The sequence below is a fragment of the Vigna umbellata genome, chromosome 2 (assembly GCF_029865625.1).
Source record: "Vigna umbellata cultivar VRB3 chromosome 2, Vumbellata_1.0, whole genome shotgun sequence".
Classification (NCBI taxonomy): domain Eukaryota; kingdom Viridiplantae; phylum Streptophyta; class Magnoliopsida; order Fabales; family Fabaceae; genus Vigna; species Vigna umbellata.
The window spans coordinates 33,491,913-33,509,458 of NC_142166.1; the positions used below are offsets into that span (position 1 = coordinate 33,491,913).

Here is a 17,546-nt window from a genome sequence, read left to right on the forward strand (position 1 = left end):
GTGATAAAGGGCTGAAGATTATTTTTGAACCAAAGTACTATTTGATTAGCAACGAGTTAACTGATGAGCTGCTATTAATTGGAAAAAGATATAACAACATTTACATAATCAATTTTAGAAAGACTTCATTCAAATCCGTTGTTTGTCTGATGTCTAAAGAATATGATGCATGATTATGGCACAAGAGACTAGCTCATATTAATATGGGTCAATTGAACAAGCTAGTGTCTAAAGATCTTATCATTGATCTTCCTAATATATGATATGCTTCAGAAAGATTGTGTGATGCTAGCCAAAAAGGAAAACAGACAAGACAATCCTTCAAAAATAAAAGAAAAATGTCAACCACTAGACCTCTACAACTGCTGCACATGGATTTATTCGGTCCCTCAAGAGTAAGGAGTCTTGGAGGAAATTTGTATGGCTTAGTTATTGTTGATGATTATTCTCGATTTACTTGGACCTTCTTCATCTCTACCAAGAGTGAAACTTTCAAGGTGTTCAAGAAATTTGCTACAACCATTCAAAATGAAAAAGAGCTCAGAATAAAGTGTATAAGAAGCAATCATGGAAAATAATTTCAGAATTTTAGAATTTGATGAATATTGTGCAGAGATGGGAATTACTCACAACTTTTCTACTCCTATAACACCACAACAAAATGGAGTAGTGGAAAGAAAAAACAGAGCACTAGAAGAACTTGCAAGAACCATGCTGAATGAGAGGGAAGATGCAGTGAGCACAACATGTTATGTACTAAATAGAACTAATAAGATCAATGCTGAAGATGACTCCTTATGAATTGTTCAAAGGAAGAAAGCTAAACATTTCACATCTGCAGGTCTTTGGATGCAAATGTTTTGTTCTAAACAATGGTAAGGAAAGCCTTGGTAAGTTCGATTCTAAAGTCGATGAGGTTCTCTTTATTGGTTATTCTCTCACAAGTAAAGCTTATCGTGTCTATAATAAAAGAACAATGTGTGTTGAAGAATCTGTCCATGTGGTCTTTGATGAGCATATTGATGTTATCACTAATCTTGTTCAACCTAGAAAGACAATAGATGCAGATGATTCCGATGGAGAAGAAAAAGAAGATGAAGAAGTTTTAAGGGAAGAAGATTCTGAAATTGTAATCGATCCTCCCAGAGCTGAATCGATTAAGGAGTGGAAAACACCAATAAATGTCTCAAAAAGCAACATCATTGGTGATATCACGAGAGGAGTTTCCACCAAGCGTCAACTTAATCAATTATGCATGAATGTAGCATATATTTCTAAAACTGAACCCAAAAATATTGAATCTACTATTGCTGATGAAAATTGGATGATGGCCACGCAAGAGGAACTAAATCAGTTTAAGAGAAACAATGTGTGGGATCTTGTTCCAAGAATTGAAAACTTATAGGTTATTGGCACTAAATGGGTCTATCAGAACAAGATGGATGACTCGGGTGAAATCATAAAGAACAAGGCAAGGTTGGTTGCTAAAGGCTACAACCAAGAAGAAGGAATCGATTATGATGAGACTTATGCACTAATAGCCAGACTAGAGGCAATAAGAATTCTACTCGTTGTTGCATCTGTGATGAAGTTTAAGCTGTATCAAACAGATGTCAAGAGCGCGTTTTTGAATGGGTATATTAAGGAAGAAGTCTATGTGGAACAACCACCAGGATTCCATGATTATGAGCATCCAGATTATGTTTTCAAACTCAAAAAGGCTCTATATGGATTGAAACAGGAACCAAGGTCATGGTATGAGTGTATAAGTGAATTCCTAATAAAGAAAGGATTCACTAGAGGTAAAGTGGATTCTACTCTCTTCACTAAGAATTCCAAAAAGAATAAGTTGTATGTGCAAATTTATGTTGATGATATTATTTTTGGCTCAACTAATCCCACGTTATGCAAGGAATTTTCTAAGACTATGCAGGAAGAGTTCGAGATGTCCATGATGGGAGAACTCACTTACTTCTTGGAACTTCAAGTTAAGCAAACTGAGAATGGTTAGTCTCTTTGTATACCCGCCTATATTTTGATTAGAGGGTTAGAGAGGTGTTTTATATTTTTGACATGAGGTCTCTATAAAAACCTTGTTGTAAAAACCTTGATCATTATATGCATTGGCTTCCTGTGGTTGGAAGGACATTGGATGTAGGCTTGGCCGAACCAGTATAAAAGCTCAACGTTTGATCCTTCTTATCCCTACTTTATTACATTCAATCCATTATACTTTTTACGCATTCGATTAAATTTCCACTGCATTGAAAATCTTTTAACTTGCGTTTCAAGAAAAGTATAAAGACATCTCTTTTGGTGAAAATTTTAAATTTTATACTTCACTAATTCACCCCCCTCCTGGTGTGAGAAATTGAGCCATTTTTTTTAACATAAAGGAATGAATGGTTCGTGCTGTTTTGCTTGTTATAGTCTTCTTATGAATTGATGTTGTTTGATGTGATAGGAATATGGTAGGAACTTAATGATTGAGATATAAATGTATATTGATGCTTTAATGTTTATTCTGTTAGCTCACATTTACAATTTGTAATTGTAGCGAGGATTAATGAGTGGTTGGAAAACTTTTGTGTATTGAACAATTTTGTTTATTTAATAATGTAATGACTTTTATGACTTTATTTGAAAGATTTAGATTTTGATTATGGTTTAATTTAATTCAAATTAAATGAATAATATAGGTGATTGGTTGCATGATGTGGTGAGTGCCATAATTATTCAGTTGTTTCTCTTTGTGCGTATGAAGAAAGTTGGTGAGGAAGAAAAGAGAAAGAATACTGTTTGTCACCACACCAATGGAAAGACTTTTAGATGAATTAGTGGTGAGATTGATCGTTAAAATGGGTTCCTCTAGAAGGTTAATGTGAAAGAGGGGTATTAAAATGAAATGTGATGGAGTGTAGATAGTAAAAACAAGTTGGGATTAGTTGACTCATTAAGAAGGGGTAAAAATAAAAAGGTTTAATGTCTCGGTAGGTGTCTATTTTTAGCGTGAATCTCAAATAGGCCCCTTTTCTTTTCGGCGTCTCAATTGGGTTCTTTTTTGTGTAAAATTGTAGCAATTAGGGGTGTGCCGTTAAATTGAACAAATGACCGTTTAAGTTTGGGTTTGGTGGCATGATGAGTGTATTGATTAATCACACGTAACATTAAAAACGAGTATGAATTGATTTTTTTATTAAAAAATGGATTGCACAGATGTTAAATCATGTAACTTAAGGACAAACTGGGAAAAAAAATTATGTGCAACCCTGCAACTGACAAATCGAAATTAGATTGGGGAAAAAAATTGGACTCCAAATTAGGGTTCGTGGGAGAGAAAAAGAAACCCCAATAATTCCCCAATTCAAGCCCTTCAAAGAAATTTCCAAATCCAATTTCATAACCTAACCCCAAAATTGCAACGGTTGAATTCCAAATCATTTTACAATCTGCAGAAAGGGAATCAAAAACCACCACCCCCAATTCGCGGGCCACACGCGAGAACAGAGAACTCAAAAACCCCAAATGAAAACCCTTGCCACGAAACGCAGAAACCCTCGTAACCGTAGAGGCATCGCCGTCACGAGTGATGAACGTTGCGTGTGATCCACTGGTTTCGCATCCTCCTCCCTGCAACCAGAACTAAACCAGAAAAAGAAAACGGAAGAAACTCCCTCCCTTACGACGCAAATCAGCGCAAGAAAAGAGGGAAAGGGAAAAAGAAGAAGAATGTCCAACGCGCTGTCGCAAACCACCACAAAAGTCGCTTGGTCGCGCCATCTCCACACCGTCGCTGCGCCATCACTGCCGGAGTCATCTCTCGTTCCTGTGATACCCAGCCATACCCTGGAGTAAGAGAAAGGAAGAAATCTCTCTACGTTGCGGTTAAAGCAAAGGAATAGAAAAAGAAAGCGCTTCCAACGCTGAAATTCTTGATTCAAGCAAAAGGAACAAACGTCCAGAACCCTGAAACTCACCTTCCCCAATTTGATTTCGATTTTGGAATTGCATAGGAGAATAGGGCTTTCGGCACTTTGATTTTCCAACTTTGCCCTTGCTTAAATTATATTTCCATTGTGTACATTTAATTTTTTAATTTAAAAGTTAAAAAAATATAATTGACACACGTTTTTAATGCCACATAAATTAAAACTACACTGTCAGCATGCCACGTAATACCCTCCTTAACGACCGTTTGTTCAATTTAACGGCAGACCCCTAATTGCTACAATTTTACACAAAAAAGAACCCAATTGAGACGCCGAAAAGAAAATGGACCTATTTGAGATTCACGCCAAAAATAGGAACCTACCGAGACATTAAACCAAATAAAAATTGAAGGATGAAAGTTTGAAAATAATAAAATGAGAGATTACAAACAACAAATATATATTTATATTTCAGAGAGTTGGGTAAAAAAGGGAAAAAAAATCTTTTTAAGAAAGTCTCATTCTTAACTTTTTCTTTTCTTTGTCTTTTCTATTTTTTCTTTAATTTTTTTCTTTTAAAAATAAATTATCATGATTTTCACCAAAATTATTTTTAATTAACTTAATTAAAATTAAATAAAAGAGATTTTTTTTCTTAAACATCTATTTTTCATATATTTGTTTTTTGACATCAAATTTTATTCATTTCGAGAAATTATTAATGTTGATAATATTTAAAAATATTTTTTTAACTGAATAATTTTTCATCAAATCATTACTTAAAAAATCTTTTTAAGTTATAACTACTAGTGATTCATCTTTTACCTAATTTTCAAATTATTAAAAAGGGTTGTATATATTCTCAATACTCGAGAGAACTTTAAGGATGATGATAGGAAGGAAGAGCTTTAATTGGATGCAATTTCAGTCTTGTTCAAAACGTTAAGGAATATACAAATTCTAGCTGCAGCAAAACCATATGAAGCAAGACAAAGATAATTTGAAATCTTTGATCCTCTACTTCAAACTTACATTGTAATAATTGCCACTGTTACTAGTTATACATCAAACTAATCCGCGTATATTTGGACACTTTTAATAAAATTGAGATCCAAAACATTCCTAGGTGCTTTTCTTTTCAGTAGAAAATATATTTTTTTCAGTAGATTTTTTATGGTGAAACACTACAAACGAATATTGTACTATTCTTCTACATCTCCTAATATTAATACATTTTTCCATTAAATGTAAAAAATACAACCAGGGAAAAACTTACTTCAACTTCCACCTTCACAAATAAATAACTCTATTATCAATTATTGATTCTTTTGTATAATTTAAAAAAAAATGTATTATATGGAGTACCTTGTTAAGCTTTTATTCATGGGTTTAAATAAAGCTCGCAAGAAGTACAAATTTGAATTCTAAAATCATCCTAATCATAAAATTATACTAATAAAATCATGAAATAAAATCAAAATAAATATTCTAAAAATTTAAAACATAACAAAAACTCTTAAAATTATTTTTTTTCAATTTCGAATCATAATCAGTTTGATATATATATCATGTCTACTTAAATTACTTAATTGATTCATATATAAAGTCATACTTTTATATATATATATATATATATATATATATATATATATATATATATATATATATATATATATATATATATATATATATGGGGTTAGCAATGTGTATCAGGTTTTGTAGACAAAAATATCCTTATATATAATGAATTCTAAGTTTTAAGATTAAGGGTATTCTCAACCCTCTCTCGTAGCGCCAATTGAAAAAAAAATCAGAAACATCCTATTGTTAAACAATTTTTTACAAAAAAATGATTTTATAATGAGTTTTCATTTTATAATTTTTGTCTTATCTAATTTTATTTAATTTTCTCATGACATCCAAAGAAATTGGTAATTGGCCTGAAAAAAATCAGAAACACTCGTGGTTAAACAATTTCTTAAATAAATGATTTTATAATGAGTTTTCATTTTATATTTTTTGTTTTATCTAATTTTCACAAGCATAATGACATATGAAAGAATTGGTAATTGGTCTAGAGGGTTTTTTTTAGAGATGGTGATTTAACATCTTCACATGATGAAATTAAAGAGGTTAGTGAAGATGATGAAATTGAAGAGATCTTGAATGAACCTTTGTTTGAAGGCGAACATGTCCATGACTTAACTCCTTACAAAGGTAAATTGTTTAACGGCGAATGTTTCTGATTTGTTCACTTAGAACTATAGTAGGGTAACACAAAATGTTAGAGTGAGAGAGATGAAAGAGAAATGGTTGAGAGGAATGAGGGAGGTAAGTAAGGGTTTGACGATTTCTTGTTTTTTTTTTAGTTTTGAGAATGAAATTATTCAAATACCCTTAACGTTAAAACTTAGAATCCATGATATATAAGGATATTTTTGTCTACTAAAACCCGGTACACATTGCTAAAATGTATCAACTGAAAAACAGACATATGCGCGTTAACAAACTCCTATATATATATATATATATATATATATATATATATATATATATATATATATATATATATATATATATATATTATATTTTCTTTTTTATCAAAAAAATAATTGAGGTTAATATTAATTAGAACAATGTGTTTTAACTAATTAGAGAGGACAATTATATTGGTTTTTAGAGATAATTTAATGAAGTTCAAAGCCATATTTAAATCTAGTTTGTACTATTTGTTTGTGAATATGATGCTATATTCTTATAAAAATCAATTAATTTGAGGGTCTCTAACTATTAATGTCCTAAAATCCAAAAAAATCTATGTATATTAAGTCTATAATAAAATTTAGTAAAAGGAAAACATTTAGCTGAAGAAGAGGTTTATATGTGAACATTTGAGTTTCATGCACTAAGTAATAATATGTTTGGGGTTTAGATTAAGTAGTAAGATGTTTAGGGTTTAAACTAAATAGTAATATGTTTAGAATTTTATCCGTAAATCTATTATTTTAAGATTTTTGGTTGAAATTAGACTTAAAACATTTATGTAATTTCTCCAATAGATAAGATTATATAATATTTGAAAAGGGATGTAACTCACATGGAATTAATATAGATGCGTTCTTTTAAGTTGTAATATTATACTCTCTTATTGTTCTAACTAGGATAATTTATATTTTCGGTCAATACCGTGTTCCTGTTTTATATATATTCATATAGATCCGATTAATAATAAATATTTTTCCTTCCTAAATTATGTAAGAAAACTGTGTATTAAAAAGTATCAAACAGTTAAAAATATTAAAAAATGTGAAAGAAAGAAAATAGTTAAAGTGGAAACAGCCAATCAAAGTTTTCAGTGAGATTAATGAAAACAAATAATACCAAACAGTAAAATCATCAATTTCTGGTAACTTAAAATTGTTGAAAACTATCGTATAGATATTGTTGTATTGTTGGTACTTTCTTACAGCTAGAGTAATAAAAAAACATTTAAAATACATTCGATAATTAATGACATAAGTTATTTTCCTTTTTCTTTTTCTCTTAAATAAGATAATTAATACTTCCTTTCTAATTTTTTTTTCTTTTCTCATCTATAAATTCATCTCCTGTCTTTCTTTTCTTCTCCATCTGCCAATCAGAAACCTCGGTAGAAGGGCTATAGTAAAACTTCTCACGACATTCACATCTCAAAATTTGTCGCTGATAAACAAAATCATAATCTGGTTAGTTACATTGTTAATTTACTAGGCACATTCAAGCTCTTAGGCCAACTTCAATTACTTATAATCATTTGGCCACATATCCCAATTTATATATTAAATATTATGTCATCCGTTTATACCAAAATTGCCAGGAAATGACTAAATTTAATCATGGGTTAGGAAGTTGAAAATAGAAAGGTTCTTTTATACTGAAATTCACATTGAAAACTAAAATAGAAAATCATTAATAACAGTTTTAATACAAACTTTCATAATAGTTTATGAAACATATAAAATCCATTCCAGGGAACTTTTAGGAGAGAAATTATGTGATCATGATCAATGGGCAGAGTGTTGGGTCTATAAAGTAAGAGATTCATTGGGAAAATACAACACTGCTAGTCCAACCTCAAAGGATTGGTACTATTTTATTCAAAACTTTGAGATAATGGGTTAATGGATCTTTATCCTTATATGATGTTTTACTTTTTCATTTTTATTTTTATCCAATGTGAAACTTAAATTCATACTTAGACTTCTAACACACAAACCAGACCATCTTGTACACAATGTATTTGAGATGTAAACCCAAGATATCGAAATATTCTAAGTTGTTCATGTCTGATCAACAAATAATGCAACAGAAGAGAAGAGAAGAGAAGAACAGAAAACTATGATGTAGCAACCATAATGGACTATACAGATGGAACATGAGTGGATGAAGTATGAGTTACTCAACAGAGTGAGATACTGTAAATGGAGTGAAAATGTACAGTTGACAGTCGTGGATATCAACTCCAGCACCGAATGATGACACTGCATCTTCAGTTACTAACTTGTGCTGCAAGATAAAAAAAGCATATAATCTGCTCTTATATAAATAGGAAATACAGACTGACATAAGAAGTTTCATGCAAGTAGGGTAGCTTACCTGCCACAGATTCCTCACAGAGACATGAATTCCAGATTCAAGCCCAAGTGCTTCCCATGAAGCTGTTATAGTGGCAACTTTTGAGCATCGATTCCAGAAAGCAACAGCCAATCGATTTCCTGACAAAGGACCGGCCCAAACCTGTAAAGATGTAAAAGTGAAGTCTAAATTTACCACATAGTACCATGTATATGACTTTTAACTTCATGTTAGTGACATACTTTCTCATATCAAGACCTAAAGAGGAACGTGTTCAGTAGTCTAATTCTTAAATATCAGACATCAAAATAGTTCATAGCAGTAGTCTGTCTAGTTGTTCTTCATTCTTTTTATGGTAAGTTGATCCACGAACAAGTGAAGTTTCAAAGATAAATGATCACACGTGAAATTAGAATGAAATTAACTTCATCCAAGATGAAAGATACATATTCCCTGGCTCCAGATTGACGCTAAAAACGAGCAAAGAATGATGCCTCGAGAATTGTGAAGTGATAGGTCCTTGGTAAACTTTGATACCATTGTTATGATCTTGAGGAGAGATACACCGGAGAGATTTAGCACTAATGAACTATGAGAAAACCTATGTAAATGATAATAACACTATCTTTAACCCAAAACTTAAAGGTTTTGATATCATGTTCAAGTTTAAGGAAGATAGAACCGTTAAGCTGAAACCGGGTGTATATGAGAGAGCATGAGTGCTTTGTTTTATGGTCTATATATATAAATGCTTTGTAAACTTTGAACAGCTTTGGTTCTTGAGTGATGTTAATTTCCATTCAGAAAGTATACGAGATTCAGTAGAAGGAACAGTCCACTCCTAAAGGAGCAGTCCAAATAACCACTTAAGTCTCATTTGGTTTGAAAATATATATTTTCTTTTCACCTTTCATTAGAAAAAATGACACTTTTTGCACTTTTGTTATATAAATCTATGAAAATAAAGACAAAAAAATGAAATCAAGGTAACATTTTTGTCACTAAAAGTGAAAACATAAAAAAAAAACTTCAAACTAATTGAACCCGGAGTAATCTGATTAAATCTAATCCAATTAAATCAACATCAGAAGCACGACTACAATGAACCTCTAAAACAAAGCCAAAATGTTCAGAATATATTACCTGTCTGCAGCCATCAACACCAGAAGCTTGAACTTTCCTTCCCTGGACTCCAAGTGGGTCTGTAGAGATACAAAATAATCAGTATCCTTACTTATCTTATGTTGAGTTTATTGAGAGAAGAGGTTCACTAGAGAGACACAACACTAATAAGACCTAAGTCCAATCATATAAGGGATTGACATCACTTTCAACCCAAAACCTAAAGGCTATGGGTTTATGGTCTTCATCCTTGTATGATGCTACTTTTTCATTTTTACCCAATGTAAGACTTAGACTCACTTGGATTCCCAATACCTTAGTCACGATAGATGAAAAAATTTACTCCTTCCAATCTTTTACAAAAGAAACAACTAATAAATTTCATCAAGTCCACTAAAAATAGTGAAGTTAGTTAGCTCTAATTAATAATGTCCTAAATTTTACTTTTATTCTAGAAACACTCTTTGAAGTAATTGGTTTAAGTAGGAGTTACATTAAATCAAGCTATACCTAATTTAAGAAACAAATTTTCCATCAGTAAGTAAAACTTGTATTGATAATAGACCCATAAATACATAAAAAATGTGTATCTGTCTCAGATTCTCAATAATTGAAGGGACAACCAAATTACTAATTAATACATCTTAAATTTATCCATTTTATGTATAAAGGACAGTACTAAGTAACAAAAATAAACACATTGGCACCACATACAGGGAGTTATGCACCAACTTGGTAACAATAATAGAAAGCAGTAGTACGACCTTGATTGATGGCAATAACTTCTGCATTGCTTAAAATCTCAAGTGTTTCAGCAGTCAAATTTCTTACATCACAGCCGATCAATAGCGGTGCCTGCATGCACATGTTCAAAATTTTGAGCATGTGAAAGTTTCAAATATAAAATGTGTGTATCAGTCTTTGCAAGCTTAGCTTATCTTTATGCTTTATTCAAAAGATATCATGGTTACGCCAAACTGAAAGTGAATTCAGACGACCCCTGTTTTTTATTTTGTTTACACCAGAGAATCAATTTTGCAACCGTGCCTGCTATCCTAAGATCTCGAATTGCTGTTATTTGAGGGTCAGCATATAGAAAAACATTTGATGACAGACTGATATCAAGAGATGACAAATTCAGCACAGATGAATGCCAGGGAGAAAACATAGGAAGTAGGGGCTAAGGTCAACACCTTCGCTAAAGCCCACATGCTGAAGTGAGCACGGTATTCCTGGTAAGTCATTCCACCATTTCCAACTTCCAACATATCTGGATCTGTCCGGTAAAATGAGGTAAGTAGGAATGCTTCTGGTTTTCCTAATATTTTCAATAAAATTTCAAGAAAGACAAAATGTGTACCATTCCATCCCCCAGGACCAGCATATGCAGCCCACTTATCATTAAGATCGGCAATGGTTGTCATGCTAAACAACAAGAATAAGAATTAGACAACCATTCAAACAGATAATTTTGTACAAGAATTCTCCAAATTGATCAAATGTTAAAACTTTGTATCGAAATGACAGCTAGTTTTGGAACTGTACCTATGGTTTGCCAAGAAGAACAAATTATAGAATGAGTCTTGTAGTAATAGTTACACAAAAGATCAAGAGAATGTATTAGATTATTTCATAGGGTCAAATCTCAAACAAAATTGATGGCTGCTGCAGGATAACCCAGATTCCACGTTAAAAAATGTAGTACCTAACTCTATGTTAGTGTAATCTTTATCATCATGATTCAACAGTGTTACTTTATGACAAATAGTCATGAGCCTCATGTCAATCACTATTTACATACACATTCTTTATAAATCTTTCATGAACTCTAGGATCTCAAATAACTGCACGCTAGAGTGCATCTAATTTCTTAAGTCCAGCTGCTATGTGACAAGAAGATAGAACTTGGCAGGGTAGGATTATTTGATCTTCAAGTAATGAACTCACTAATGTTCTTACTCCTCAGAGACAGAGCATTCACAAGCATGTGAGTAGTCTTAAATCTTTTCCCTATTCTGGCGGCTAGGAATAGATCGGAAAAATACAATCCACCCTTTGCGCTCATTTATCCCTACACTTTCCCCTTCCTACTCATTGCTAAAATCTTACGCAAATTTTGATTTCTACCAAGCCAAGGGCAGAAAAAAGGTAACCATTACACCTTTAAATATATTCCAATCATCTGTTACCATGTGCTCAATTCCGATGCAGTAATAACTGAAGACTAATTGGACCCCACAACTTTTGCTGGTTTAATGCTATTATCTTTCGTTAAGCCATGAGCATTCCAAATACAATTTTAAAGGTACCACTTATAAATGAAAGTCTAAAGCTTTAACCTTGCCCACGAATCATTGATATCATCAGTTGTGCGCCAGCTGTTACCTACCTTGTCTGCCCACAAGGCAGGGTTATCAACGCCCCTGCAAAATCAAAGGTATTCCCTGAAGAATTCTGTCAAACTAAACCGAACTAAGCTCATATAACAAAATACCAAAAATGCTTTATTACCATTCACACAGTGAGTAGAAAATTTTGCGTCCAGTTGCATTGAGAGCATCACGCATAGGAGGATAACTGGAATCAAAGCAACCACATTGGCTCAATTTATTGTATAAGGTGTAACAACTAATACAAATACAGTGATACAAAGATGAGAACACACCGTTCTTTTGGAGGGATACCCAGATTGTAACAGTTGTCATACTTCAAATAATCTACACCCTGGTAAAAGGATTGAGTTGAGTTAAAATTCCTGATAAGTAAAGAAAAATATAACTTGCAACAATTCCAATTTATGACAATGTTACTAAGATATTAAGTTACAAAGCAATGATTTCAAAAGGAAGCTCAAGATACATTACTGACATGATTTTACAAAGATGTGCCTACTTTTTTTATTTTGGTTTCCCAAAGGTATCCTCCTTTAGAAGCAATCCTGATTGAGACACGGTCAACACTATGTGAACATCTTTCTCAACAGGGATTCTAATTACTGGTTCACTACATTGTAGGGACTAGCACTTTTCGCTGGACCCAACCCCTCTGTTGGTTCTCGATGCTTAATATTAATCAGTGGTGGATGCACTTCAAACATCGTCTTCATGAAATATTTGATTGATTGATAGTGGATGTATATTATTGCAATTTACATTTCCAATTAAATATTTGACATATTTTAGTGCAGCCAACTAAACTTTATAGTTAATGCATCAGGCAGTTAGTCTGATTTCTTGTATTACTTGAGAGATTTTAAATCTAACTGTGCCATTTAGACATAATGTTTATGACAGTATAGGTCATTGCTAAGTTCTGTGAAGACATTTCAACAAACAAATTTCAGTGAAGTACTATGATACTATCTGATCTACAATGGCATAATTTTTCCATTTGTTTTCTCAAAATGTAGAAGCATTCCATTAAATGGAACAATTTCTTATCTCATCCAAATTTTGGGGTATATGACGATGCCATTAGAAATTCTTATCTAAAGTTTGGTTTTGTTTTGTAAAATGACAAATTAATTCCATAAAAGATATATGAGGCTGAGCTAAACAATTTATAGCAGATGTGCTACACATACAGAATGCACATGATAAAATAGAAATGAATGAGGAGTACTTATGTTCTATGGACCCAACGAACTCCCTAGACATGAATAGTATCTGATACTGTTTCACAAATCATGAAAATGAGAAAATAGAATCTAACCCAAGAGGCAAATAAATCTGCATCATCAGTTTCATGGAAAATCGATCCTGGCCGGACTTGACATGTAAAAGCCCTAATAACAGTGAGATATGTACAAATATTAAGAGATTAGATGATCAGTTAGTCACAATCAACACGAGTGACCTTTCTTTAAGAATAAATTGTTCAAACATCTAGCTTGTTGAAACATCATATTACCCAGCATCTGAATATATGCCAAGCTTGAGTCCCTTTCCATGTACATAATCTGCAAGAGCTTTGATTCCAGATGGAAATGTCTTAGGATCAGGAACAAGTTGACCCTGCACTTCCACACCCAATACAGTAAGGAGGAACATATATTAAAGAACGTTCAAAACAGACTTTTAAACTTTGATACATAACCATTTACTCACATAGAAAATAGGTAGTGCATGTGACCATGAATAACATACATGCTTCCTGCTTGATTAAACAAATATGCAAGTGGAGTGCAAAGTTGGAAGCACAACCAATGTATACTTTAAATCGTTACACAACAACAACTTTAGCCATGATATAACAAATACCAATTGAAACAGGTTTTCTTCATCTAACTGAACTTCCGGATTGATAACACTGAAAGCCAACAGTTATGTAAAATAATAGATGATAACCATAAAGTCGATCCAGTAAGATCGAAAGCAAGAGTTTAACTAACCTTCAGATTTCTTGTCACAGAAGACCAGCAATCATCTGCAAATTTCAAATTGTGATATCAAATAAGTATAAATAGATGGCACGCTGTAAGAAAGTTCATTTTTGAACATACATGAATAGTACCTATGTTGACATATACATAACCTAAATCAGCCAATCCGGTTGATACCAGTGCATCAGCTGGAAGGATACAATACATATAAGCATTAGTAGAACCGAGATAAATATTGAATTACTGCTATTTAGTATATGAACCATAATGCTTGCAGTTAAACAAAAATACGCCTTTGGAGATTATAAATCCAAAATTACAATACAAATCATTATCCGATGGAATGCAAATTTCACAATAAAAACAAAAGGTTTTTTTTTTTTTCTGTTTAAATAGTTAACCTATTTCACCGAACAAGACTGCCATACTTTGAAGAATGCAAAGTTTATTTAAAGTACAGGGAGAACCATGTCAATTCACTTAAAGCAAGTAAAGGATACCCGTTTCCTTAATGACCCTTTCACTGATATTGCATGCAAAGAAGTTCCAGCTATTCCATCTGCAGACCAATTAAAACAAAATCAAAGCTAAGACAATCCAAAATATCTGTGTGCGATCGTGATCGTGGCCGTGTTTGTGCAGGAGGTCTTGTAGTTTTATCAGTTTGGAGGAAGCAACAGAGAAAAGAAAAAAATCAAGAAAAAGTCAACAAGTCACAGATTTTATTCAAGTAAAAACAAAAGAGTAAGCGAGAGAAAGCAAGAATCGAACCCCATCTGAGGCGTTTTAGCCAATCCATTACTCAGCTGAAACACACCGTACATGGAAGTGTCGTAAACAGAATGAAAGTTTGATCCGAAAATTGGGTTCCCATAGCTCTGCAAAAGAGGCGCAACTCTCGCTGAAGCCGAAACAGAGGAAGCAAAGAAGAAGAGAATGACCAAGTACACCGAAAAAGTGTATCCGAGTTTCTGCTTCGCCATGAAAGTGATGAAATTTGAAATTTGGAGAGCAGAAAACGTTGTGCAATAGAAGAAACTGAACAGTGTCACTCGAAACAAATCCAAAACATCAGTTAGAATGTGAGATATCCGTAGGAACTGTCCGGAAGAGAAACATTTGACACGATTTGCCACATACAATACAACACTTAATGTTATTCTTTAATTTTGAAATTAACTGTTAATGAATATGAATAGAAGGAATACTTTAAGTTAGGGATAAGAATCTCTCCGTAATATTCGAAATACATAGTTTTCTGTATCTTAGTACGTGTCACTGCTACAAATTTTCCAGATGACTAAATTTGTTTCTAGTTGTTTTTACGCTGAATTCAATCTTTTCAGTTGTTAGCTTTTTGTATCTGATAAGCTTTTATATAGTAATGGATCTAGACACTTCTCTTCCTGTGATAGGACCCACGGTCTATGTTAGCAGGACAATTCTTTTCTAATGAGGTTTAAACTATGTTTTGGTTTTTTATTTTAACTTTTCATACAGTGAAAAAGGTCAATTCTTTATCGCTTAAAAAATTTAATTCCAGTGCTTATTTTTTAAATTCGATCAATTAAATTTGACAATCTTCAACGTAGTTTCGTATAAGCAACCATTCTTAACAAAAAAAACTATTACCAAACAAAATAGTGTAACGTTGCTAATGTAAGGGCTTATAAAATATAACAAAAAAGTGTGTACACGTGGTAGCATAGGATAGGTTGGACAAAATTAGTAAAATAAAAAGACTTAATCTCCTAAAAGAAAAAAAAAACAGAATCCACATCTAAATTGTGCTTCAGAAGAATTAGTAAAATAAAAAGACTTAATCTCCTAAAAGAAAAAAAAACAGAACCCACATCTAAATTGTGCTTCAGAAGAACGTTCTCCCTTTTCTTTCAAGCACTCTCTCTTTTCTTCCTTGCCTTGCCACTCTCTCTATTCCAACTCCAAAATCTAACCATTTGTTTCCCGAATTGAAGCTACCTAGACCTTCAGGACTCCAAGAGCTACGATTCTACCGATTATTTTCCGTTTTCTCCAACCGGTAAGAAAACCTCCTTTCTCGTGTGCCCTAGGGTTGTAAGCATGCGATTGAACTTGTTGCATGCAACCCATTTCGTTTTCTTCCATAATCTAGCTTCTATTTGGTTCTAAGATTCGTTTTCCATCATCAATTGATGATTTATAGGTGATTCTAACATTTTGGGAGTGCAAGCAAGTGGTCTAGGGTTCCTACTTGAGCTTGGTTGTCTACACTAGAGGTAAGGGGAGCTGAGGTTTGTGTGTTGTTCTGTGAAATTCTTGAATTTGCATGAGTTAGATTTAGTAGATATAGTGATATAGTGCATGTAAAGTTTATGGGTTGGATTTTAATTAAGGATAATCTGAAAACTTGTGATTTTGCCTATTTGATCGTGTACTGTTGGGTTGATGTTGATATGAACTGTGAATTGGATGATTAGGAACTGGTATTGATACAATGTTGTGATAATTTTGAATGCTTAGAAGAAATGAATTCTGTTAAATAATTTATTAGGAAATAACCATGTGAATCATTGAAGTTTATAACCTATGAAGAGAACTAAGGTAGTCAAAATCTGAATTTTGTATTCCAGGCTGTTAGGATCAGTTTAGATAACTTGGGTGAGTTAATTATGACTCATTAGGAGTGTTAAAAGTGTTAAAAATAATTTATAAGTGGTAGATTCAGAATTGAGTACCTAGGGTGAGTTAATTGTGACTCATTAGGAGTGTTAAAAGTGTTAAAAATAATTTATAAGTGGTAGATTCAGAATTGAGTACCTAGGTTGATGAAATTGAGGGTTTAGAGTTTAAATCAACATTAAATCACTAGATAATAAGATTAGGAAGTATTAGAATCAGTTATACAAGTTTATTTCGTCATATAGATCAAGTTTGGAGTGTTAGAAACTCATTAAAGTGTCTAAGATGCACCAAAACCAGAAAAATCACGTTGTTGTAAAAAACTGATAAGAATAATCGATTATCTCACTTGATAATCGATTATTTTAGTCAGAGAGTTGTATCCTCTCCAAAGCTCTCGCAAATAATCAATTATCACATATGATAATCGATTATTGTCGTCGGAAAATCATTCAGGACAGTTTTGGGTGGTTTTCGGGGTTCTGGATGTCCGTTTTGGACGTTCTTTAGGTCGTTCTGGGGGGTTTTGACCCTTCCGGAGCCATTGGTGAGGGTCTCCAAGCTGTTTGAATTACTTAAGTATTGAAAATTAAAAGTCCTAAAGAAATTTGTGTTAATAAGTGATGGTTTTGTGAAAGTATGTAATGTATGAGTTGTTTTTATGACATGGTTGATGTTGTATGATGATGTATGGGTTTGGTATGAGACAATATAGTAAGAATGCACTTGAATGACTATGAAAGTTTATGTTTGATGAATCAAAGTGGTTTATGAGGTACATTATTGATCCAAGAGGAATATCATGTGATTTAAAGTGGTCGGATTGAATATGAAATTAA

At 32.7% G+C, this 17,546-nt stretch overlaps 1 protein-coding gene across 1 annotated transcript; it reads right to left on the bottom strand.

Annotated features, from left to right (window-relative positions):
• Positions 1-8,193: 8,193 nt before the first annotated feature.
• LOC124828891 (Melibiase family protein) lies at positions 8,194-15,227 on the bottom strand. The gene is made up of 15 exons (XM_088106592.1): positions 14,818-15,227; positions 14,547-14,605; positions 14,178-14,234; positions 14,056-14,090; positions 13,575-13,678; positions 13,377-13,449; positions 12,331-12,389; positions 12,177-12,242; positions 12,005-12,088; positions 11,026-11,090; positions 10,859-10,941; positions 10,430-10,520; positions 9,687-9,745; positions 8,565-8,705; positions 8,194-8,474 (listed from the first exon to the last, which is right to left on the bottom strand). The coding sequence occupies exons 1-15, from the start codon at positions 15,027-15,029 to the stop codon at positions 8,364-8,366; spliced, it is 1,299 nt and encodes a 432-aa protein (XP_087962718.1). The 5' UTR covers positions 15,030-15,227; the 3' UTR covers positions 8,194-8,363.
• Between the last annotated feature and the right edge of the window lie 2,319 nt (positions 15,228-17,546).